The sequence below is a fragment of the Diplotaxodon limnothrissa genome, linkage group LG8 (assembly GCF_057381915.1).
Source record: "Diplotaxodon limnothrissa isolate DT_005_m linkage group LG8, D_limnothrissa_male_GT1.1, whole genome shotgun sequence".
Taxonomy (NCBI): Eukaryota; Metazoa; Chordata; class Actinopteri; order Cichliformes; family Cichlidae; genus Diplotaxodon; species Diplotaxodon limnothrissa.
In genome coordinates, this window is record NC_140603.1 from 19,107,307 (window position 1) to 19,133,718 (window position 26,412).

Sequence of the window (26,412 nt, forward strand, 5' to 3'; positions counted from 1 at the left end):
GATATAGGTTACAAGCAAGTCTGGCGCTGAACAGAAATTGTCGCGCTATGCTCCTTTGTTTATTGTGCATAAATAGTGAATTGTCCTGACACAATATTGCGTTTCGCTTCTGTTATTATGGTACATTGACAAAAACATATACTTTTATTCACAGGGTAAAACAGTTGTTTTGTATCACTAATTGTCCAGTGCGATTACAGCATACAATATTATTGTCACTGCTACATTTCTGTGATGCTACCAGAAATTATTTCCACTACTAATTAATTACCGTTGAGCTCAAAGGTTATATTAATAAACGGTTAACGAATGTGTATTTATGAGGACGATTTGTGAGACTGGTAAACTTATGATATGTACGATGGTCTTTCGTTCTACACGGTGCATTTCAAGGTCCTGCACCCATCTGTCGGTAAACTGTACCTGGGCTTGTTGCAGTGATCTGAAGTTACTAAACTTCACGAGTGTATGCACTCACTCCAAGAACCTTATAATTATAAATCTGAGCGTGGTGAAAGTTGAGCAGCACGCTGACGTCTTTTGTCCACTCTGGGTGCTCCTAAGGGTCTGACCCTTTCACTCCTTTGATTTTTTCCTCGTATTTTTCTTTGTCTTTTCGTCGAGTCTGTCTTTGTATCGACCGGCATTGTTCTCCTTTTGTTTTGTACATTCCTTTTTTGTGCGGCAAAGAAAAAACAAGAAGGTATTGGAACCGGAGAATGAACGTTTTGCGGTGCTGCAAACGCTTGCATTTGATGCGGTACTTGGATTGTTTTGCCACGAGTTCCCGGCATGCAATGCGCGAAAATCACGTGATTGCTAAACAAGGGGGAGGGTGCATCCAGCCTCCTCGGCTGTAATTGGTCCAGCCCAGAGTCGATCATGACCAATTGGCCAATCCAACACCTTTCATTATATATACCCTTCCTAAAAAAAAAAAAAATCCATCGGCCCATAAAAACAAAAAATCGCCAGCGGCCAGTCCAGCTATGATACTGTCCCAACAGTCCAGGAGTCTGGAAAACTGTGAAACACAGCTGTGTGCGTTTGTGTGGTTTACTCTCCAGTCAAATAGGGGGCGCTGTTACATTAAATACAAAACATCTTTTCAATCAAAGCAGAAGAAGACGGTAGTTGCGGGAAAACTGAAGCGGATGATTCTGATGTTGGAGGCTCCAAACTGCAAGAAAACAGGTAGTTTTAGGAATATTTATGAATATGTACAGTTATTTACTTGCGCGATCTGTTTCTTCTTATGAGATGTTAGTCTGTCGGGGTGTTTTTGTCGATTGTCCGAGTCTCAGAAGTTTCAGAACAGAGCTAGTTATGTAAGTTACACCCCCAAAACAGAGACAGCTAGCCAGCCTGATGTCGAGATTTAACTACTTTAAGCGACCGTGTACGAACATTAAACGGTGTTTTATAAAGTTGCCAATATATGTAATCAGTGGCTTTTGACTGACTTCACAATGCCGCTTCATTGCGTGGTCGCTGTTTTCAACGTAATGATGCTTTAATATCAGCAGGCAGACTACTTTTTGTGTATAATTGAAGCACTTGTGCCATTTATATAATAACTTATTCAATTGATGAGAAAATAGTTGTGCGGTTTCCACTGAGCCCAGTACAAATAAAACATCGCGTCTCAGACAACATGATTTTCTGCAACATAACCGAATCTATCCTCCTATTGTCCAGATATCTGCCAAGCTAACAGTGCATGCTGTGTGTACAGTGAGCAAAGTACACGCAATGAATAGTTAAACATTCAGTCAACAATAGGTTGTAAAGGTAGGCTCCATGCATTCATGCCAAGCAGGTTGGATTTTATTTGCAGGACCATCCGAGTCATCGGTAGAACTCTTTGGACTTCATCTCATTCAGAATGACTCAGACAAATTCCTTGCACATGCATAGAAGCTTGAACGTGCTACCCCAGTACTGAAGCTACTTCATTACCTCCCAGTACATCTCTGACTTGCTCATTGTGCCATCCATCCATTCGTGGCGGGGGCTGGGGCCCATCCCAGCTGCCACAGGGCGAGCAGCAGGGTATACCCTGCACGAGAATGCCTCTCTGACACAGGGATAGATACAACTGACCTTGATATTAATGTGTTATAGATGCTGATCACAGTAATGTGTACACAGATTTTTATCTCTTAGTCTTTTAGAATCACCATGAAAACCCCAAAAGTCTCAGATGTCAAGAAAGGGATTTCGGCGCTTTGGGAGACTCTGCAGTGTCCCATTTGGTGAGCATTATTTAGAATAAGAGCCTGTGTTAATAATATATAAAATCATTCTTCTGCTTTTGTAGTATTTATTTATTTTTTTACAAGATTTAGATTGTTTTTTTCACGTAGGTGTTCTTTTGTCTATAGCTTGGATTTAATGACTGCTCCGGTATCTACTAAGTGTGACCATCAATTCTGCAAGTAAGTGTCTTCTTAACTGAAAAGCTTCTGTTAAATATGCACAGGCTTCATGCTTATGACTTTAGCTCTCTTTTTCTACCAGATTTTGCATGATGAAACTTTTGGACAAATCCAAACAAAACAAAGCCAACTGCCCCGTGTGTAAAAGCACAGTCACCAAAAGGTTGGACAGAATATATATGCAGATGGTTTAACATGTATTATAATACGTGAAAGCTCATTGTAATTGTTTTTCTGCTTACAGGAGCTTACAGGAGAGCCCTGGGTTTCAGAAACTTGTCGCTGGTTTGCAGGACATGATCCAAGCATATGAGCATGACACTGGCACAAACTGTAAGGTTATATCACAGACTTTCTAAAATGATGTCATGGAATTGGCTTGCATTATGTCACCTGTTAACATTACATCTATACATTTTCAGACTTCACTGGAACATCCCAGCAAGGGCGATGTGCAGGGTTGGAACAATTAAGATTTATTTTTCACAGTAACGGTCATTTATTGACTCAGTCTGCTCAGATACAGCGTTGCGTATTTTCTTCTATCCAGTGTCACAGGTGCAGAAACTACTAAAGGAGCTCTGACATCTGGAGATGAATGTGGCACTGACATTGACAATGAACAAAATGCACTCTTTGGTGATCTTCCAGAATCCCACTCCTCAACTATTGCAGGTGAAATCTTCCTCAAATCAATTGTCATATTACTCACATTACTGCCAGTGCTTTGGTGTAACATACACTACTAAGGTGTATATTTGCTGCCCACAGTGTGATATCAGCATTTCTACCACCTTTTTCTTTGGGTTGGGAAAAAAAATATGTGTAAAGTCCTTACAGAGGACAGAGTAAAGAGATGGATGTGAAGTGAATATGACTTAATCAAAGCTTGCGAATGAACCTGATTTTCTTATACTGTTTTTTTTTCTGTAACAGCCCGGAATGGATTTGCAAGACTCATGGGGCTTGAAGATTCCGCTCCTTTGACGACAGAAAATGAAGCTCTGGATAGCGGGCTTGGTGATGCTCCACTAACGTCTGACAAGAAAATGTCCAGCCCCACAGACAACGGGGAACCAGTGAAAGCTGAAATGTCAGACGTTGTGGCGAATACTTCAAAAACGCGTAGGAATAGAGGCAAAAGGAGCCGGGAGAATGCCTCCCTTTATTCATCATTCATTCCAGATGAAAACGAAGACCAATCCCAAAGAAAGTCCTCTAGGAAGAAGCAGAAAAAAGATGTGGTGCCCGACAAGATCCTTGACCATAAGCGTAAGAAAAGTTTAGAGAAGGTTGCAGAGTGGCTCATGAAAGTTCCAGCTGAAGGAAGTCTTGAGTTAGAAAAACCAGATGAAAACTCTGATGACTCTGACAGCTGTTCCTCCGCTTCGACAATAGATATCAGGCAATGCAACAGTGAACTGAATCCGAAGAAAGAAGAGCGGGCCAAAGCCCTCGAAGAGCAGGTGTTTGGGGCTGTCTACAGACGAAGAGTGAACAGGAACGTCTCTCCTCCGCTTAAAGTTTTTACAGAGCCATCGATAGCTGAAGAAATATTGAAGAGTGAAGATGCTTCCAGTGTTAGAGAGGAAAACGGTTTTGCTTCTTTTGCAAAAATAAACAAAAGTAACGTGGAGGGTGAGCAGCAAATGACAGAAGAAATAAATGATGGCAGTGGCATTTGTAAATCAGCAGAACAGATGGAGATCGGGACAGAAATTGATACAGGCATGCATGTGGACGAGTTCAACAACTTTCCAGAAAGTCACCAAAACAGAGGCAGAGATGACGTTTCCAGTGTTGTGCCTGATAATGTAGAACAACAACTGGGGAGGAAGACGAGGAAAAGGACGTGCAATGTTTTGCAACAGGTAGACAGCGACTTACAAGAGCAAGCTCGGGCAAAATCAGAGGGTGGTGAGCAAAAGAAAACTGACAAAAGGAAAGGTAGAAACACAAGATCCGAAAAAGGCAAGCCCTCCAGAGTGCCGAAACCCCTTGTCCTCGTTGGAGTTCAGAATGGGGAAACCACCCCTGTTATTAGAATGAGAGCAGAAGAAGTTCAGGTTCAAATTGAGAATTACCCTAGCAGCGAGGACCAAGTAACTCCTGTCGTTAAGAGCAGTAGGAGAAGCAGAAGACTTCAGCTGTTTGCTGAGGAAGTCCAGGAGGGTCACAAGCAGGTGAGCGAGAAAGCTAAGGCAACTGAAGGAAACAGCAGTGTGGCAAAGCAGCCGGAACATGCTAATGGCGAAGCGCTTGATGATGTAAATAAGGTGGTAAAGTCAGCTAAAAAAAATGGATGTGTTTATAATGAAGACATAGGAGAGATTGAAAACATAGAGTGTGCTGAGAGAACATCGAATCTGAGGCCAACAGAAGCTGTTAAAGAGTTAAATGCTGCCTCAGGCTCTGCTCAGCTAGATGATGCAGCCGTGGTAGGGCCAACGCTTGAAAGTGACAATCAAAACAGTATTCAGTCACAGGCCTCGGTTTGTAAAACTAAATGTACCGAAACAGAAAACGAGGAGGACAGGAACGACAGTGAGCTCGACACAGAGCAACTTCTCAAGAGCTTCAAAGCAACTAAAAGGAAATCTTTCTATCTTGGAAGTCCAGACGTGAAAAGCAGCCGCGGTTCAGACAAAGACGCCATCAAAGAACCAGAGAAGAAACATGAAGATTGTTCTGGTGTTGAATCTGCAGAAAAGGCTTTAGGAGACTCCAGCAAGTCCTCTTATGATTTCATCTCTCCTTCCAACTCACCGGTCCAGCCGAGAATAACTGTTTCTGAGAAACGGGATCCGGCAGCAGTGGAAGCCTTGATCTCTGAACAAAACTGTTCAGGTCGCTTCAGGAGTAGTCCTAGCAGTGGACTGAGTCCTAACAAGGAGGCAAAACGTGGTGCAGAAAGTCCTCCTCTTTCTGTGGTCCCTCAGGTCGTAGATTCTGGTCTCCGCTTCACAGCCGTTGAATGTGACGAGCTAAAGGAAGCCTCTCAAAACACAGAGAGTCGGGCTGACTGTGAGGATGTGAAGGGGATAAAAGATGACGCACCTGCCACTTTAAAGTGTTCCTCAGTCAACACAGCTGAACATAGGGGAGTTCCAGAGTCTTCTTTGACCCCTGATGACCTTATCGCGTCACCGGTCCAAACTATCCACAAAGCAGAGATTAACAGCAACGGTAGTGGAGAGGTCAGCATCAACTCCTCCATCAATAGGAAACCGAGGAGGAAGAGAAAGGCTCAGAGACTGGAGCCTTCATCCGAGTCCGATAGCAGTGGATCCAAAGAAGAATTACCCACTCTGACACAAATCTTTGGAACATCAGCTCGTCCTTCCGCTCAGAATCGGAGCGACTCCGGTGAAGACGACAGATGCGAGGGAACAGCTGATGCAGCAGATCGGTTACCACCTGCATGCCCCAGCCCCGACTGCGTTGATTCCAGTCAAGCATCTGTGGACTTGTTCGGCACGCCAGAAGAATGTAAGACGATTCTCTTTAACTGAAATAGTTTTTTGAAGTTTTATTTTTTTCATGCTTGCATCAAAGTAGCCTATAAGCCAATGCACGTGTGTGAGTGCTTGCTGTGTGGTTTCCTGCTTCAAGAAGTTAAACATCTTTCCATTATAAGATGTGAAAAAGCTCCTATTCTCTCCCAGCAGGTGACGTTCCAGTAAATGACACCAGTGTTACCATAGAATCGTCACAGTTTTCAAGCGAAGTCCTTGTTACACAGGTAAACGAGCAGGGCCAGAATATCTTAAAATTCTCTCCACAGGATGCATGAAGGAGATCTGGATCTCGATTATGTTCTTATAGTTTCTTCTTGTTTAAGACATCAAAAACACTTTGTGAAGATCTGGTTAAAAAAGCAGTTTTGCTGTGTGTCACAATGGAAATTAAAAGAAAGTCCTCCCAAAAAGTGGAGCTGTAGATCTGGATCCACATCAGCTCTACACGTTGACTTCTAAGTTGAGCCACGCTCCACCTCTGGTAGAAATTTCTTGCCGGTCAGTTCATTTTTTTGACTAACAACTAAACGAACACGAAAACCAAACCGATCATGTAAACTGTTTGGTACATATACAATATTTACATTGCATTCCTTTCACTGGTTTCATATATATCTGCATGAATGTGCCAGATGTTAAAAAGAAAAGTATGTGAAACTTGTGATTCTCATCAAAATGAGATTTGACATTATTTTAAACACTCTAATCTCTTCCGCTTGCTCAGCATTTACCTGGCTTCGTTGTGCTTTCAGCGATGCACCTTCACGTTACGTCCCATAGAGGGCAGCCACCACATTTTCCCCGCACCGAACTGTCAGCCGCCTGGATGACAGACTACCTCGCTCAGTGAAAAATGTCCCCCTCAGCAGCTTTCTAAATTGCATTTCATTTACGTTAGAGGAAATGCCGCCTAGAAGATGATTCTTGTTTTCTACCCCATCCATCTTCCAGCACTCTCACTTTTATCTGTCGACTGGATTTGACTGGGGAGTTCAAGTTTGACGCCCTGGGGTTTAGAAGGGGGGGGGGGGGGGGCTCAGGATTACGCAAATCAGAGGATACAGAGCTTTTCTGTTGTTTAGCAGTGCGTCTTTTTTACATAATCAATGTACTTGCTGTGTAAACTCACAGGAGGAAATTAAAATAACAAAAGCACAGCGTAGTGACGCTGTTGGAAACGGGGCCTGGTGGTAAAAGCTTCCATCACCTGCTTTCTCTTTTGCTTTTTGAGCTTCTTCATGAAAACATTTGACAGTCAATAGATGCTCACTGGCTCAAAAGCCACCAATGCCCTTTAATTGATGTGAATGACTGCGCGTGGGTCCCTCGTCACTGACTGACAGTTGTCACTTCTTTTCATGCATCAGTGCAATACGTCAAATATGCCGCCAGCATGTGTTCCTTTATTTCATGCAGTAAAATGCTGCATTGCAGATTTCTGTTGTCTTCTTATTACCACTCTGTGCGTCACTTAATTGTAATTATGAGCTGATATGCTTTATCTCTCTCCCCCCCCTTTTTTTTTTTTTTCTTTTTTAGCAAAAGATAGAAATGCAGAAGGAGCTGGTGAGGCTGGAGAAGCTGATGGCCCTGGTCTCAGAGGTGCTTCAGGAGAAAGAGAGCAGTCCTTCCAAAGAAATCCCCCCACAAACCCATCAGAGCACCAGAGACATGGGTAAGAAGATAATAAGCAGATGCTTATTTTCAGAGATGAAAAGATTAGTTCACAAAAAAGATGAGTAGATAATTATGTGTTTACAGCATCTGAAGGAAAAATATCCAAAACTGATTAATTCCAGACTCTCAAAAGGCAAATACATATGAAGACTGAGTCAGTTTCCCCTGGTAGTAAACTAAATATATTTGAGGTTTGGTAAGATGAAGATGGGCATTTTTCACAATTTTTCTGACGTTTATTGGCCAAAACATGCTGGACAATTTGTAAAGGAAATATTCTGTAGATAAATTGAAACTGAATGAACACAAAAATTTGAAGTATGCCCGAAACAAAGTCTTTTTTTCTGTCTTTTGAAGTATTGAAAGTCATAAAATGTAATATAAATATTGTGTTTGCAGGCCCAGACGCTCACAGACAGCTTCCTCGTGACCAGGACGCAGGGCACGCCGCAGACAGGCAAGTAAAGGATTGTAAAAATAGACTTGCTCAGTGCTGCTGCATAGAAATATCTATACCCACAATCAGTTTTACTCCCTCCTCACAAGATCTCCTCGATCTAAACAAACAGATCGGCAAAAAGTCGTAAGATAAGTCCCAATAGCATTGAAAAAGTCAGTGTTTCTGATTTATTTTGCTCAGTTTCTTTTACCTATGGAAAAAAAACCCTTAAACTTATTCCTTGAAACAATAGACATGATGCAAAAACCACAAATAAACACTATTTTAACCCCTGTCCACCATGACCTCATGAAAGCTGAAAGACATTAAGTCCGTCTTTACAGGAAATACAGGAAATGATTAGAGGAACAGATAATATCACAGCTAAATGACTCTTAGAAAGCTAGAAACCAGTTCCACATGTTAACTGTTTGTTTTCCTGAGTTCCTGGTGTCTTAATCCGTTGTATTCACCTGGTGATTAAAAACAGCCGAGGCTTTAGACAGTCTGATTTTATACCAGTCATTTGTGTGAGTGTAAGTACCTTTGTGTTATAAGTTAACGTTAAAGCAACATTTTGATGTCTCTTTGTGTCTGAGCAGCTCCTGTAACTTTTTGCTGGCAAGTGAAAAAGGATAACTAGATAGATAGATAAATAAATAAATAAAACACTGTCTGTGAAAGACACAGGAGGAATTATGAGTCATAACATCAGAAGGTTTTCTTTGCTTGCTCAGCAGCCTAATTAACCAATCACCTCGCCTAATGTTGGCCTCCAGTCATGTGACAATCTTCGAACTCAAACCTGACTTCAGTAATTAAATACGTCCGCCTCACCGCGCTGCAGTCTTTCCTTAGAGGGTTCTACATATTGTTTATAGATTTTAAAAGGAGCCATATTTCAATACATCTATATTAGCCAGTACAATAACTGGAGTAAGTAGCATGTAATTGGCCTCTTTCAGTCTGTAGCTGAAGGAGAAATTTGGCGAGTGTGTGTGTGCGGGCACGTGTACGTGTGTGTTGGTGGTTCTCAGAGGGTGATGCATCTCAAGAGGACAGGCAGATAATCTCACTAATGAACCCAGAATCTGCTTATGCTGTGGAGAATAAAAAAGTCATTACTGACTGCATCTTATATGTCATTTAGAGCACTTAGCGGGAAACTTGCATCGCCACAGTAATTTATCTCTTGCGACTGATTGCGCACACAGACACACACATACAACCTCTCGCCTCCCAGAGTTCTACGTGCTGTCCTTTGGGCGAGAGAGTGGGAGAAATGGCGGATGAGAACACAGAGGGGTTTGGTTATACAAGTTCTAAATGAAAAAGCACATATTCCAGAACTGCAGTAGTGAAATTGGAAAGATTAGTTGGCACTGCAGTCTAAGTTTTCAGTGAGCTGGTGCAGGTAATTTAAACGCAGGCACTCTGCCAGAGACTTTGAGTGAAGAAATAAACCCAAAAGAAAACAAAGAAAGGAAACTTTACCAACTTTATTCATTTTGGAGAATAAAAGCATACCTCTGCCGAAAATTATATAAGAATGTGTCACTGATATCAACTTTCTTTCTTTGTCAAGTCCTGGATCAACATTTACGCTGTAGCGTGCAGTTGAGTTGGGAATCCTGATGATAACTGATGATATTCTAATGCATCATGCATGATATAGTGCTCTGCTCAATACATTGCAAGGCAGTCATCTATGAAATATCACAATATCTGTTTAACTGAAGGAGAAGAGTTCAGTTTTAATGATATGTCAGTTCTGTTACTTAGCTCTGCCCCGCTTCTCACCATTTCCCTCCCATTAGCTCTTTTATTTATTTATTTTTGTCCTGATTCATTTGGTAAGATTCACCATCAGCAGACATGAATAGTGACTCTGGTCATTTAAATGGGCTTGGGTATCCATTTAGAGCGCCTGCATGCTTTAATAAAAATACTGATGTTTGCTGCCATCATAGTCTCATCACATGAGGAAAATATTGATATTTTGTCCCAGCCCCGCTCTGCAAACTTAAAGTGTTGCTAGGAATTAGAACTGGAGTGTTATTCAAAGGGGAACAGGCACTCGAGACCTGTGGTACTAATTCAGTTTTGTGCAAAAGTTTTATAATTTCTTTATATGTGTATATGTAGTATGTGTATTATATTATAGGAGATGGGGAAAAAGTGCAGTGATTTATTGAAACATACGAAAACTCACATGGAAATACAGTTTTATGGGGAAGAACTGTACAAATTCAGAAGGTGATTGTGCAACAATTTGTTACACAATCACCTTCTGTTACATTTGAATTTGTAACAATTTCAAATGTAACAATTTGTTACACCTTCTGTGACGCACCGATTGTGAAATCAAAACTTTCACAATCGGTGCATCCCAAATATGCAGGGATCCACAGATCCAACATTGTGTAACAATTATCTTCTGGATACGCAACTGGATACAAAAACCAAATGCAAAATGAATGGAAAAAATAGCAACCAGGGTCCAAAGAAAAATGTTCATAGACCTTTAGAAAGTCTGGAAAAGTACTGCTGAAGACCACTTAAAATATTAGAATGGAATCTGGCTCTTTGGAAGTGAAATACAAAGAACCTTTGCACAGTCTGTACATGCAGGTCAAAAATCCAGGAAATGTAAAGTTAAAACCAATGCATGCCAAGCTTACAGACACATCTGTTTTGCAGGAAAGCTGTTCCAGAAGCGGGACCGAACCTAAACCCAGAACCATCTGATTGCAAAGGTGTTCCCGAACCCAACCCGTCAGAGCCTGAAGGTGACACACAGATGGGTATGAAGTGAACTGTAGAAACATGTTTTTTCAGATAGCTTCATTATTCTATTTGCACATTTAATACCACATGAACATAAAGGAGCAATTTGACATTACTGCAGTTTTTTTTGAGTCCGTTTGATTTAGCCTGACTGTGGTTGATAAGGTTAATCTCTGATGAAGGATCACCAAAAGTGGTGAAAGAGGAATGGGTCAGGTCAGGTGACTGTGTGTCCTATGTTTTTTCTCTCCAGCAGCGCAGAAGTCTGCGCATAAAGGGGTCGGTGTCAAAGGCACTGGAGTCTCCAAAACACCTTCTTCAACTTCAGCAGCTAAGACTCAGAAGGACAGCAGTTCTCTGTCCGATGGGCAAGAAGACAAAGAAAATAACAGCCCTCCAAAAGACGCATGCAAAGCTAAGCTGGTGCTTGTGTCATCAGGATTGGGCCCAAATGAGCAGGTGACCTTTTAGACAATCAGTCAGTTTGTTTGCTTTTTAAACTTAGTCAGTTTTAGAATAAATAAACTGATATGACGCTGTTGCCAACAGATTATGGTGAAAAAGTTTGCCAAGAGAGTTGGTGCCCGTGTGGTTTCCCAGGTAACACCAGAAGTGACTCATGTCATCATGCGTACAGGTAAGTACAGTCACATGCTCTCCTTTTAGAGTCAAAGGGAGCCACTGGACAAATTGGCTTGATAGGCAACAGAGCAATTAAATCCTCATTACTTTAGTTGTTTCTAGCTCTTGTGTTTTTTTTCTAAAAGAACATTTGCAATTAGAAAAGGACATTTTCTTTCTACGTGTAGTTACAGCTTGTTTCGTGCGTCTTTTAAAGCGCTCCTCGGAGATAAGCTCTCTGTTTCTCTCCACCCCACACACTCTCTCCTCCATTTATCCACTAGTTGCTAATTACCCTCTCTGATAGATTATTTTTAATTTCAAAGCTCGCTGTCTCCAAAGCACCATATTAACTGTCACATTTTAAGAAGTCCTCCTTTTTTTTTTCTTTTTTTTCTTTCTTTTAATTGCAGCGGTTTCCTGGGCAACTAAAAATAGGAATCGTAGGCCTCTTGATCTTTATGGTTAAATTTTGGGAAAGGAGCAGGAGGTCTCATATTACTGCCATTAGTAGAAAATAAGTTTAAAGCCTTTAAAATGCATTTCTCAGAAGAACTGGCAGTAATGGGCATTTTTGACTCTTACCTGGATTAAAAAGTTTCTGTCTGCCTCTTTCACGGATTTGAAAAGAGAAGAAAAGATGAAGATTGATTTCCTTTAAATCATCAGAATGAGCCAGAGTTGGACATTTTTTCCTGTGCATGCACTGACACGATTGTATTGACTCACCTGTTAGACCATCTGACTTCTGATCTGTCTTGGCTTCCTCTTGTTGTTAGGTCTCCCGATTTATGCCATTTAATAGCAATTATATAATATTATTCTCGACTGGGGAAAGAAACGTGTTTAAGTCATTTTGCACATGTTAGGTTGTACTGTGTGTGCAGTCTACTGTGAATCTACCTCTGAGTACACTGACTTTACCTCGTTCCCAGTTCAGACTGGGAGCATCTCGTCTCGCCACTTAACCAGACTCCGCTGAACTAAAACCTAACTGTTGATGTTTTGGAGCTGTTGTGAAGATGCTCTTAGCTTGAAAGTGCTACTTCAAACTTGAAGTGAGCTCTTTGTGAGCCTGAAAGACTTATTGACTTATTATCACCCAGACGCAATTTGAATTTCACTGTGATGTTGTTCTTGTCCTTTTCACTCGTAAATCTGAAATATTAGAATAAATGGCTCCTTGCAAATCTCGTGAGCAGAGCCACATGGTAACTGACACTAGTTGGAGAGCAGCTGGATTGCATCAGGCTTTATCCTTTTTGCGGCAACAGAAAGAACAGAGGAAAGGAGAAAAATGTTAGAATTAACTGATTGCTTATTAAAAAGTAGCTAAATAACTCATAACTTGGAACGCAAAGTGTTGTAAGTCTATTGAGTTGCACTGCAACACTGCTACTGATTACATTTGCTTTGAGATAATAAGTCTTGTGTGACTGCAACTATAGGGCATCAGTTAATCTTATTTTTAATGAAAAAGAATGACTATACTTTGTTTACAACACTTTACCAGGATTTCCATATTAAATTTAAATGTAATAATGATAATACTGCAAATGATAACATATTAAAAAAGTAATTTCTGGCAAGAGTGAGCAGAAGTTATAACCATATATTGTCCTTTGTTTTGCAACAGAAACCTTTTAGCGTTGCGTCCAAGAGCTCAGACGGTTAATAACCTTAATAACATATAATAACCTTTATACTCACTGGTCAATTTATTAGGTACAACTCGCTGGTTCTTCATTCAACCTCCTTCTGTCTTCTTAACTGCCTGAACTCTTCATGGGTTAGATTGGTTGGCAGCACATGTATGATGTGAATCTCCCATTTCATCACATGCCATATTGCTTTATTTGATTACAATCTAGTTAGTGTGGGGGGGGCTTTTGATCACAGTGAACTGCCATGTTCAAGGAACCACTGTGAGATTATTTAAGCTTTGATACATGGCACATTATACAGCTAGAAACAGCCATCAGAAGATGGATAGACTGCGGTCATAAAGATATGGACATGTCAGCAAGGCTCAGGTAGGCCATGGTATTCAAAGGATGCTCAGTTGGTAGTAAGGAGCCAGCTGAGCATCTCTAGCCCCTCGTATAGCTCCATGGACTCACACTTAGCAAGTTTGTGACTTGTAGGCCTTAAAAGATACTTGGTCAATTTTACAGTGTATAAGGTGTATTTGTACAATCACCTCATGAAAGAGCTCTCGTATTTTGCATTTCCTTTCATGCGTCTGCTCTTTTTCTCTCTCTGCCAGATGAACAGCTGGTATGTGAGCGCACACTGAAATACTTCCTGGGAATTGCAGGCAGGAAGTGGGTGTTGAGTTTCCAGTGTAAGTATAACTTAACTTAACTAATAAGTAAAGAGTAATTAGTCTAAATTTAAATGTAAAAAACAGCATGGCATGAAAAGGTAGGCTGGAATAAAAGGGTGTTTTACACAGTAAAGTTTTTGTGTGTCAGATAATAAGCTCGCAATCTTTTGCTCTTTTTTTCTCTCTGTAGGGATTTCTGAGTGCTTCAAACAAAAGAAAGTCTTAGATGAGGTACGCTCGCCCGCGTGCTCGTTGAATCAGCGCAGCAGTGGCTTACAGTCACATCTGTGTTTGTCCCGATGTTGAATTAAGGCCACATGATGAATCTCTGGCTGTGGCTTGCTGTGATATACCACCATAAATGATTAGCCATCCATTTGTTTTAGCAAGTCTGCTTCTGTGATAGGCCAGTATAATCCAGCCAGGCTACATTTAGTATCGGTATTTCAAGTTATTTTATCCATCACTGGGGCAGTTTTAAGAAGAAGAAAAAAAAAGCATTATATCATGAACACAGAAATGCACTCTTTACGATTAAAAGTTGATTGCTGTCACATTGAAGAATGCTCAGTGTACTCATAAGAGCATACCTGACTCTGGGAAGAAATTAATTACTCTTAACAGACTCTGTGTTTAAATTCAGTCCTGAGATTGAATAATCACTTAGGCTGTTTTTAAAACGAAAATGAAAATAGAAAATAACCGAGCCGAAAATTTTACGCTAACTGTGAGCTTCATGTTTGCCTATTTGAGTCTTTTTGCTTTCTTCTTAACCAGAGTCCGTTTGAGGTGAGAGGGGATGTGGTGAATGGGCCCAACCACCAGGGCCCCTCAAGAGCTCGGACCACTGAAGACAGTAATGTGAGTGCTTTATTAACTGAAGGGGACTGATAAATATACTCGTATAATAAAAATAGAAATTGATCATAAAGCTTCATAGATCAAGTGTGGTATGGATTGTCAACAAACAATAATAACTCATCTCCAGTTATTTACAATTCAATACAAAAGACAACAATATGAATATTCATACATTTGTTATACTGTTCAGCTGTGCCAGACATCTGTATTTAGTTTTAATGGACTATTATGTGTTGTAAAGCAGTCTTTTAATATAGTGCTACTTTCTATCCAGAAAACCTTAGTCTCCAGGGGAACAGCTGTGACTGGCATATGCAGCCACATCATCAGGCAGTGATCTGGCGGTGCTTTGCATTCGATTGATGGAGCAATATCAGTCGATCGTCTTGATTTAATTGTGGAAAGCTAAAATCTTGATTAAGATTAAAATTCAGTTAATTGTGCAGTCCTATGCCACATAAAATTAATATTATAGCTTTAAAACGGATGTTTTAGCTTGAGGCTTAAAAGAAAATCTAAAAGTACTCTGAAACTTTGATAAGAGCGGTACAGCTACAAAAGGTACAGTTAAAGAGGTGCATAACAAAGATTTCAGGTAGGGTCAAGTATGTGGCTTTGCATTATTGTTACTTTTGAGGAGAAATGGTATTGATGAATGGCACAATAGCTTTTTACTATGTGTGCTTGATTGTTAACAACATAGCCTTATAGCTCCACAGGATTTTTTTAGTTGTAGATTATTTTTGGATGATCATTATATCATATTACCTGTATAATTATTGGATATTATAATTTGCATGCTCACTGAAACTGCAATGCATTCAATTCAGTTTGATTTGTATAGCACAAAATCACCTCAAGTCGCTTTATATTCTGAGGTAAAGAACCTACAAGAATAGAGCAATAAACCCAACAATCGGATGATTCCCTGTGAATCCCACTTGGAAACAGTGGGAAGAAAAAACTCCCTTTTAACAGGAAAAATTATCCAGCAGAGCCAGGCTCTGGGAGGAGCAGCCACCTGCTGTGATCCAGTTACGGTGAGGGGAGGGAGACACACTATGGAAGAGAACCAGAGATTGAATTGGTATTTCTCTGAGTGAATAAGAAAAAGAAGAAGAAACAGTACGTGATAAGAAGTCCCGCAGCAGCTTAGACTTAGTGCAGTTTAACTAAGGGTCACCTGATTCAGCACTAACTGTAATCTTTATTAAAAATCCAAGTTTTAAGGCTAATCTTAAAAGTAGAGATGCCGTCTGTCTCCCAAACAAACTGGGAGCTGGTTCCACAGAAGAGGGGCCTGAAGCCTTAAAGCTCTGCCTCCCATTCTACTTTTTAATATCCTAGGACCCACACGTAAACCAGCAGTCTGAGAGCGAAGTGCTCTCTTGGGGTAATGCAGTACTATGAGGTCTGCAAGATAAGATGGGTGCTGTCTTTCTAGTCCCTGTTAGTCTCTAGCTGATGCATTTTGGAACAACTAAAGAGTCTTTGGGGAGCTTTTAGGACAGCCCGATTATAATGAGTTACAGTAGTTCAGCCTAGAAGTAATAAATGCATGAATTAAGTCTTTCAGCATCAAACTGGGACAGTATTTTTATTTTTTTGTATACTTTATTAATCGCCTGTAGGGAAATTTCTCTCTGCATTTAACAGATTCACTCAGTGAAGCAGTGGGCAGCCACCAATCCAGCGCCCGGGGAGCAGTGTGTAGGGACAGTACCTTGCTCAGGGGTACCTCAGGGGAGCTATTCGGTGGAGTTGAACCCCCGACCTTCCGATCATGGGGCAAACACTCTACCTACTGAGTTCTCTCCTCCCCTATTTCTATTTTCTAATGTTTGCACAAATGCAAGTAACCAGTTCTGCATATTTGTTTAAGGTGCACACTGAAGGACATATCATTGTTAAAAAAGACTCTGAGTTTCCTCACAGTGTTACTGGAGGTCAATAATGCTGTCTAGAAAAGGTAAAGATACCAGATTACTACGATTTTTAGGGACGATGTACAATAACCTCCGTTTTATCTGAATTTGAAAGCACAAACTTAGAGGTCATCAGGCTTTTATGTCTTTAAGACACACTGCATTCTGGCTTCATGGATAAATAAAGCTGGGTATCATCTACATAGCATTGAAAATCTAAGCTATACCTTCATCCTGCACCACAGGATTCGTGGCTCTGCCACATTTATATTGCTCCTCCCTAAATCTGCCTTTAAAATACTCAAAGCTTCATTAGTTATATATCCACGAAGATGCACATCTTCTTCATCTGTTCAGTTCATTAGCCCACCAATGCCTTTCCATTCTGTCAGTCTGTTTTACTGTAGCTTATAGAGATTTTGCAGCATGTCAACATGTTGACTGGATGAAGCAAATTTGTTTTAGAACACAACAATTATTTAGGAAAACAAAGCAAAAACAGCAAATCGGCGCATTAATTCCTGCTGTTATCGACAGTTACCACTGCTCGTATTTTTTAAAAGCACAGTGTTAGTCCACAAAGAATAGTCTGTGATTCAGAGAGGAAAATAAAATAAAATGGCCCAATTACAAGCAGCACTTGAACTTGTTTCCTCGTGTTGCACCAGCCTCTTAGCTCAGACCCTGTTGTGAGGAGCTAATTGTAATTTTCCCCTTGGTGTAAGGCCAGCAGGACCACTACTGTTGCCACTGAGGGGGGAAATTAGAAATGGCTAGATGTCATGTTGGCCGTATCACTGCCTTTGAAGAACCTCTGCTAATTGAATTAGCTAGTAATTTCAGGCTTATTTAAGTGGCATGTGCACCGTGCCGGCAATTTGATGGAGCCAGGCAGATTGTCCCGTTCATATTCACTTTCTGTCACCTGCACTAGTGTGACAAACGGACTAACAGATGAAATGGAGAGTCGGGGAGTCTGTCACCAGAACGCTCTGGAAATCAGTCAAAGAAACTGCGTGAGTGTGTGTGCCTGTGTGTGCTTGTTATCACACTCTAATACCTCCTGAAGGACATTAGCTGTTGTCTAAATTAAAAATCTGTAACAGAAACACTTTTTTATCTCACCGAGCACCTCTGGCTAATGATGATTATGGACGTACAGGGAAGCGTGAGAAATGAGTATTTCTCTCCCCTGTCGCTCGGACATTTATCTTTCAAACACTTCCATCCTGCCACACGCTGTAGATGAGGCCGTGTCATGAGTTTCCTTTCAGTGGTTATCATAGTTCAAAGAAACAAGTTTACATTCCCATTTCAAGCAAGCCTATTGACCCTGAGTGTGATAAAACAGCGTCCCTGGTGTCGAGCCTCTCGTTTTTCTTTGCCTCCTTTAAGTGTGATATTACCTCGGTGACGGTAGCTTTATTTGCACGGTTCTCTTTTACTCATCACTTCATTTACTGTATTACAGTGAGGGCAAAAAATCAACGAGGTCTCAAGGCTTTATTTTACCCAGTAAGTGAGGAATAGATGTTGTAAATTGCAGGATATGCTTGGAGAGGTGTTTCAGCTCTACCACTGTAACCCTTTACACAGGTGAAGAGTTCAGAAACACACTCAGCTGTAATGGTAATAGCAGTGTTGGCTGCTCTCATCCAGTGTTGTTGAGCATTGTTTGAAGGTTAAATCCACTGAGTAAATGTCCTCTTTACTTGCTTTACTCTACATATTTTTGAAAACATTTTAAAGCAGCTTTTTTATCCTTCTTTTAAGTCTTCCTTTTGTTTTCAGCTGCTCATGAAGGGCTTCAGCATCTGCTTCCAGGGGCCTTTTACAGACATGACTGCAGGTAAGAAACATGATGTGACATAAGATCTCCAGAAAGAAAGCTTATTGTGTACTGCAGTAAATTTAGGGTTAAAATTGAACATGCAAACCAGGCAGTGTTATGATATATATCTCTAACACTGTTAGAGATGCTCCAGAGTGGCCATAAAGCACAGTACTGTGCAGAAGTGTCAAACCACTCCTCATGAGTTGCTGCCAAAGAGCACGGTGGAGGCTTTGTGATGGTTTGGGGCCGTATTTTCCACACTTCCACTTCTGCAATCCTTTAATTTTCTCCAAAATCGACAGTGCGCCTTATGTATGAATTCTGCTTACTGACCTTGAACCAATTTTATGTCGCACAGGGCGCTCAAAAATCTGTCAAAAATGTTTTAGTACGACTTCGGTAAGCTACGAAGCCGCACCGCTTGATGGATTGTCGGAGCATTACGTTTACCGTAGTCAGGAGCCTTGCGGACTCAAAGTAATCTGGGTCCAAAACTCCGTCATCTTCAGGTCCCAAAGTCAAACAAACACTGCGGCATCACAGAGTTAAAAACTGTCTAAATTCTTTCATCTTTAATAAAATGATCTTTACCAGGTGTAACAATTAAGTTTAACATCCAGGCACCCATGATAACAGAATGTATTCAATTTAATGGAGTTAGAAATTAGCAGGAAGTTAGCTCTCTAGTTTCCACCTAAACATGATATAGCATGTTCTGACTGAGAGATTTCTGAAAAAAATTCAAACGTACAGCTCTGCTGTCACTTCCAACATAAATAAAGACAAAAAAATAAACAGCTGTGACGTTTGTAGGGTTACTGAAGTTGGGCTAGCTGGTATATAATGATGTGTTACGTGATCGCAAGCAACGCAGCTGTGTTAGCATAACATAAACACAGTGAAGCTGGAGGATGAACGCTAACTTTTTTCCCCTCGATAAAAGTTAACGTGAGGGTTCCTGATGGTTAGGGACAAATGCAATCGCATGGCAGGATGCTGTAAATGGACCAAACTTCAGTCAGGAGAACAACTGAGATAATTCATCCACAATACGAAGTTGGTCATTAATATACTGCAACAACATGGGAATAGAGCAGCTGTGATAGAATTCAACATTAACGAGTCAATGGTACAGAAGTGGAGGAAGCAAGAAGAATGAGTTGAGTAAAGTTCTGTTTTGTTTCGCTTATAATCCAGTGCACCTTATGTATGAAAACAGACCCGTTCATCGACAGTGCTCCTTATAACCCGGTGCTCCTTATGTTCCGAAAAATACGGTACTTCATTTTTAAGTATGACAGTGATCCTAAACACACTGCCAATGCAGTAAAAACATACCTGGATAGAAAAAACACACACAAACACTTTGACTCTGCTTTGAATTTTCATTGTGCAATGAACCTGCATCTTTTTTTTTTTTTTCTTTTGCACATTCAAATTTATGCAAACTTTAACTGTCATCTCCACTTTTCTATTTCTATTTTCTGTTTCCGGTTGATTCAGGAACAAAGCTCTAAAACACCACAGGGCAAGCAACACCCACATGGTGCCTCAAATTACTGGCTGCAAAAACAAAGATTTTAAAACTTTCTTTTTTTATAGTTGTCTGAAAACCTCAGGTGGTGTTTTATTGCATTGTTTCCATCTTGCTGTTTGCAATGTTGCTTTCTCAATCAAGAAATACTGTTCTCGACCGCCCTTATTCCATCTTATTGATGCCTCCGTCCTGCAAGACTCTGATAGACACACGGGAGAAAGAAGACAATAAGGAGAGGGACAGTTAAAGTAGCTCACACAGCTTTTGACTGACACTGAGAATAGCTTGAAACCTGTGCTGTTTTTAACCTCTGTCATTTCAGCACTGGAGAACAATGACAAGTGATTCCAGCGTGTGGGTGGGTTGAATACGTACTTAGGAGTCGTGTGAGATGTTTTTGGTGTGGTTTTGTCACATTGCACAGCAGTTGCTATGGAGTCTGGAAATTATTTCTGAACAGAAAGTGGAAATGAGCTTCCAACCATGGACAAAGTCGTCTGCAAGACTCCTTTTCCAGAATGCTCTTGCAGTTTCTGTAAGAGGTTTATAACTTTGGTGCCAAGGATTTAAACTGTTTATGACCTCCCAACACAAGCTTATAAGCAGTTCGGTTGCCCTTCATACAGCATAATTCTTGGCTCTTCCCTTTCAACATGGTTGAATGGAGAGAGAGAGAGATCATGGTTGAAGGTCTCAGGGGGGTCCTCGTTGCTTAAAACCCCTGAAGGCAGCATTCTTCATTTTCCTTCTTCCTGGGGCTCTAAAAGTGCTCCTGCCGCATCCTCCCCGCTGCTTGCTGGATCGATGAAGCTTTGCTAATGGGTTGACATCTGCTAGCTAGCGTGAGTCGTTTAAAAGACTTTCTTTTCTTTTTTTTAACATGGCACAAACACGGAGCTGTTTTCTTCTGGGATTTCATGCATTATTTAACCACTCGGGTTGATACATATTGATGTTATCTAGAGCTCGCAGAAGACGCTCATCAGTGTTTTCCTGACATGAATGAACGTACCCAGGAAGATGAGTTGTTGATTTATCTTTTTGATGGCACTTGTGGTATTTCCTGTGAGCTGCTGGAATATAAACACAGTTTTCTGAATGAAGTTAAATGTGTGTTGACCGAGTGAACTGCACAAATGAATCTGGAGCAGCGAGTGAATCTCTGACCTGTGTTTGTCCATCTGATCAAAGTAAAGCTTAGCTTGAAATGGGTCTGCTGTGTGTCCCCTTGGGGTTAGAGGCAGTAAAAGCAGATCTGATCATCTTTTATTTTCCTGAAATAGACATTTTCATGTGTTTCCGACAGATAAAATGGAGTGGATGGTGGAGCTCTGTGGAGCTGCTGTAGTGAAAGATCCACTTCTACTCGATGGTAAACAGGTAAGAGTGTCCAGCCGCTCAACTTATAAACTCCACAAAGAGCCACTGTTGTTCTAAATTCATGCTTTCCTCTCTTACTTCAAAATGTATCTTAAGATTGGTTTAAAACTAGATCTAGGATGACTTACACTTTATACTGTAAGGTAAGATGCTACAATAATAGAGAAAAAACCCTGTCTGCAAGCACTTGGCAAAAGTGGGAAGGAAAAACTCCCTTTTAACAGGAAGAAACCTCCAACAGAACCAGGCTCAGGAAAGGGGCAGCCATCTGCCACGACTGGTTCGGGGTGAGGGGAGGGAGAAGGCAAAAAATTCCTGTATATGAAATTTCAGCGTTAATGTCTCTGTTTCACTTACGATCCCCGCGATGCGCTCCATTACGGGTACAAGTCAGGCAGCATTCGGTATCCACAGGCTGTGAGGCTCCTGAACTCTCTGCCCCCCTCTCACGGACAATAACCATATCCAACTTCTTAATAGCAATGAACTGGTCTGCATTGGTGCATAATATCTTTTTTCTCTTCCCCCTCCTGCCCCCCCCCCCCCCCCCCCCCCCCCCCCCCCTCTTTCTTAAATAGATAACTATCATATCTGATATCATGTCTCACAGTACAATAATATTGAATGGGTTGCATTGTTGTATTTTGTCATGTTTCTCAGGTCTTTGTCTGAATTTCTACGAACATTATTGCTAAGGATTGTCTTATTGCATTGGAGTCACACTGGGTTAAATATGTACACTTGGGTTTTAAGGGGTATTTATTATTTTCTTCTTTTTTTTGGGGTTGTATGGAAGCCCCAAACGCAATTTCATTGTTCTTGACAATGACAATAAATAAATAAATACTAAAAATACTAAATACTAAAGCAGATGCCTCCCAGAGCAACTCTTTGTCTCACAAAGCTGCATTAGTGCCTCTTATTTGTCTCCTGGGTTTAATTTCATTTTTGAAAATGACACATTAATGCTGAATTGTTCAGCAGACGTGACACTAATTATGGTTAAAAAGGCAACATTTATTATTACTGACAGTCAGAGATGCAGTAATCACAGTCGCTGCTTAATCAGCCGTGAGTCATTTAGAAAGTTCCAGACAAGATCGATCGACAGGCAAGGATAAAAATACTGCGCTTTAACATTTTGACTGATTGTAAGTACTAAACTGTTTGTTCTATTTGTGCTTCGTTTTATGATGAGAAATTGTTGTTTTTTCTACTCCTTTTGTTCCGCAGAAGTCCCGGCAGCTCGTCATTGTACAGCCTAAACCAGAGTCATCATCTTCAACTTACAACAGTGAGTCTTGGCTAGAAATAAAAATAAATTTTCACCTTTTAATTAATTTATTTTTTTAATATCTGATCATAACTCACTTTATTTTAACCTAATTGGCTTATTTCTGTCTCTCTCACAAGCAAATAGTCTATTACATGCTTCCACACGCAGAGGTCGTGAAGACAGAGATTAGACTGACCCCGTAACAGGGGTTACATATTCATACACAGCCTCACCGAGGGGTTCGGGCTACTACAGAGACAGACAAGAATTGTGTGTGACACACAGTGTACTAATATAGTTTTGTGTTATTATATAAGATGAGATTTCATAAGCCTTGATATGGTGCAACAAAGAAGTGACACCAAGTGATGACACATTTTGTAGGCAAATAATGGATGGAAAAGATTTTCACATTACAAAATGAGTTTGTGCCAAGGAGTCAGTTGTTTTTGTTTTTTAATATTATGCTCAAATGCTAAAAAGAAAAGGAGACAGACATTTTTCTTTTTCTTAATGTTCTTAATTATTACAAAGTTTTATTTATAGATTTATTGAAAGTTGGCTTTTCTCTGTAACTAGTATTTAGCATTCCAGTTAATTTAGCTGATGATTTAGTCTCTGCAGTGTATTACAACAGTGTGCAAAGAGCTTGTTGGGTTTGAAATGGGTGTGAAACGGCTATATTCACAATAGCTGCTTACATTCACAGTCCACCTGCGTTACTTCGTTTTGATCAGAAATTAGTGATGTAGTTGCAGCCGGACCGATGGAAACCAGTGGAACTGAGTCCCATTCCAGACATATCACAGATGAGTTTGGTTCATCAGGGCAAATTGACTCTGATGGATTACAACATGATGGCAATCTAGCTGCATTTAAAAGAAAGAAAAGAAAAGAAAAATGAAATAGCAGTTGTTTGCAAAGCTTCATCAATCAATCTGAAGTTGTAGGAAACATATTTCCTTGCACTAAACGACCTATATAATTGGCTTGTGATTGAAAACGGGCAACCAGTTGGTTGCCGCTACTCGAAATTGACTGCCGATGTGAAAAAGTGTAAGGCAATCATTTGGGAACCGGCTGTTTGTTGATTACTTATAATCTATTGTGACCGAGTTACAGTAGATTTTACCAGTGAGCTTTTGTTTGTTTCAAAATAAAAGTATTTTATTCAGTTAACCGAATATTAACTAAAGATTTAATCTGATTGTAGAGACACAAAGGGTGATGATGTCTAGTTAGCCAGTGCTAGCCAGTACACATTACTAAGGTCTATTTATTATCTTGTTACATTACTGATGATCGCCAAAAGGGTTAGGCTTTAAAAATAACCCATGAAAGCACCACAGAGACAGAGAGTAAATGACACCCACTACAGGAGGAAATAGTTGGTGTCGTCACAAGCAAAAACACATTAGCTCTCTGAATGATGCACGTTACACTGTAAAAGAAGTTTCATACTTTCAAAAAGCTTTAGTTTAATTTATGTGGATATAGTATCCTAATACGGACCCATTGCTTGTTGCACTGTTAGTCTCTCACACAGTTCTGGTCTTAAGCATCCTCATGCCCTGCTGAAAAGCTCAGTTTGGGGGAATTTTGCAGCTTTTAAAAACTTTTTTTGTGTACCCGCATGGTGGTGGATCTTACTGCAGGTTTGCCACCCCCAAAATATCTTCATTTTAACAGCGATGCTATCCTATTCAGTCTTCCAAATAAATTTTGAATTTAAATCAATTTATTACATTGATGACTGGGTATGAGATTATCTAAGGGTGAGGTTTTGTATCTAAACTGACTGTAATGAACGAATATTCCCCACAAGCACAGACATCCGGGGCTGCTGTGCATGTCAGCGCACCTGTCTGTCCATCAGTGCGCGGTTTCGAATGCATTTTTTCCGTAAGGACCAATTGGAGAGCGACAGAACGGTGAAAATGGCAGATGCTGCCAACCAAAATGAGACAGGTCCCCAACAAGAGCGAGGAGAGTGACTTTTCAGGGAAGCATGTGTGAAGGGAGTTGAGCAGCAGAGAAATGGCCAAGAGTAAATTTCAGATTGCAGCGTGGGGAATGTCAAAACAAATTGGCCACAGAACAGAGGGGCTGATGTTGCATGAGGAGAGCTGACAGTTTGAAAGAGAAGGGGAGCAAGTAACACCTCGTTTCCCTCCTCATAGCATCCTAATTTGCACTGCTACATATTTAATGTAGCTTTTTCTCTTCCATGTCCTCTGGCACCTATAGAGCAGGTAAACGAGCAGTTCCTCCACTCGTTCACCGCTATGTATCGTCTGCTATCCTCTGCTTGGGCTCCACTGATTGAAATCACTGCCTTTCTCAGTCACCCATCCTTTATAATTCATGGGTGTAAAGGCAGCATTTATAGATATGTGTTATAAAAGACCTTATCTGGAGATGTAAGTACAGAACACTGACTTAAGGACTGTTATTTTGTTTTGTCGGATTTCTGAGAATCAGAATTGAGGGTTGGGGAGCGGGGGTTATTTTAAGGGATTTTGAATGCGGCAGAGTTGTTAGTCCCAGATCTACTGGAAGTTTCCCACACGCCATTTCTGGGAATTACAGAGAATGGTTAAAAAAACAGAAAATGTCCAGTCTTTGGAGAAAAATCCCCTGTTGATATCAGATCATAGGAGAATGGCCAAACTGGTTGTAATCAAAGTGTGCAGAAGAGCATCTTTGATCGTGTAAAACTTTGAACCAGATAGTCTACAGAAGCAGAAGACCGCACCAAGTGCAATTCCTGTCAGCCGAGAGCAAAAAACTGAAGGTAACTCAGTACTAGCAAGATGTATCTAATAGGGTGGTCGCTAAGTGTATGCTTTCACTAAAGGACTACAGCTGTTAGGGTTTGTGTGCTGGAACCTAACCCCTTACATATCGTGGATACAATTAAAAACTTGAGCTACACACAAATAAGTGCATCATCATCCCCTCATAAAAGCTTAACAATTATTCCCCAGCTGAAAATAGTCCCAGATAAATGCAGTGTTATTTTTTCCTAATAGTGAATGTGGCATCTTTCAACAAATGAAATTATATATTCATGTTTGTTTGTTTTTCTAGATCCATATTTTCAGCAGTAGCAGCTGGTTTGGGACTTAGCCGCTGAAAGGCTAGGGTAGTCAGAAAGGCCTGAGAGCTGGACTATTACACTGCAGGAAGATCTTTTCATGGCATTTGCTGAAAATGGAGACAATGTAGAGTAATACAAGCCTCATGCATTAAAATATGAATACTGGTTCTCCTTCAACTGTTAGCTCTTACTGTTATTAGAGCATTAATCATACAGATGTAAAAGTTGGAGACATTATAAGCCCTCAAAGGCTTTTTGTTGGAATTTCACCTGCTCTAACCCTACACCTACACCGCACTCATGTCCTGTTTCATGCGTGTTCACACTTTCAATACTTTATCTTTAGAAGGCATTAACATCTGTCCTCTCTGCAGGTCTTTCCAAACAAGCTACTGTTGTAACCCGTGGTTGGTTGTTGGATACAGTTGCGACCTACACCCTTCAAAATTACAGCAGCTACAGAACATAACCCAAGGAACCCAGAGATCTTCCCACGGCTTCACTATGACCTCTTATGGGGAATTTAACTGTTCCATTTTTTGTTTTTCCAAAATATCCACCTGTTATACATATTTCTGTGTCTCTCATTGTATGATGTATATAAAGTACTCGACTAAAGAGGCCTGAATTGAGTTTTTCTTCCGGTTTTAAAGCACAAATGTCAGTGCTGTCTATGAGGACTATACAATGCCT

The 26,412-nt window shown here is 40.6% G+C and overlaps 1 protein-coding gene across 2 annotated transcripts; it reads left to right on the forward strand.

Annotated features, from left to right (window-relative positions):
* Window positions 1–2,181: 2,181 nt before the first annotated feature.
* LOC146626740 (uncharacterized) lies at window positions 2,182–26,188 on the forward strand. 2 transcript variants are annotated; one of them, XM_085360770.1, is made up of 20 exons: window positions 2,182–2,255; window positions 2,385–2,438; window positions 2,521–2,601; window positions 2,683–2,771; window positions 2,861–2,897; window positions 2,989–3,113; window positions 3,375–5,927; window positions 6,104–6,180; window positions 7,496–7,631; window positions 8,033–8,090; window positions 10,773–10,876; window positions 11,113–11,318; window positions 11,409–11,496; window positions 13,747–13,824; window positions 13,997–14,037; window positions 14,584–14,667; window positions 18,384–18,441; window positions 21,270–21,343; window positions 22,577–22,637; window positions 26,094–26,188. In XM_085360770.1, the coding sequence occupies exons 1-20, from the start codon at window positions 2,182–2,184 to the stop codon at window positions 26,186–26,188; spliced, it is 4,173 nt and encodes a 1,390-aa protein (XP_085216896.1). The 2 variants fall into 2 exon arrangements, with proteins under 2 accessions (XP_085216896.1, XP_085216897.1); XM_085360771.1 differs by having other exon boundaries at window positions 6,107–6,180.
* Window positions 26,189–26,412: the final 224 nt, after the last annotated feature.

Coding starts and splice junctions, on each gene's coding strand:
- LOC146626740 (XM_085360770.1), top strand. CDS start 2,182: ATGAAAACCCCAAAAGTCTCAGATGTCAAGAAAGGGATTTCGGCGCTT. Junction 2,898..2,988: donor CAGCAAGGGCGATGTGCAGG/GTTGGAACAATT, acceptor TCTTCTATCCAG/TGTCACAGGTGCAGAAACTA. Junction 5,928..6,103: donor GTTCGGCACGCCAGAAGAAT/GTAAGACGATTC, acceptor ATTCTCTCCCAG/CAGGTGACGTTCCAGTAAAT.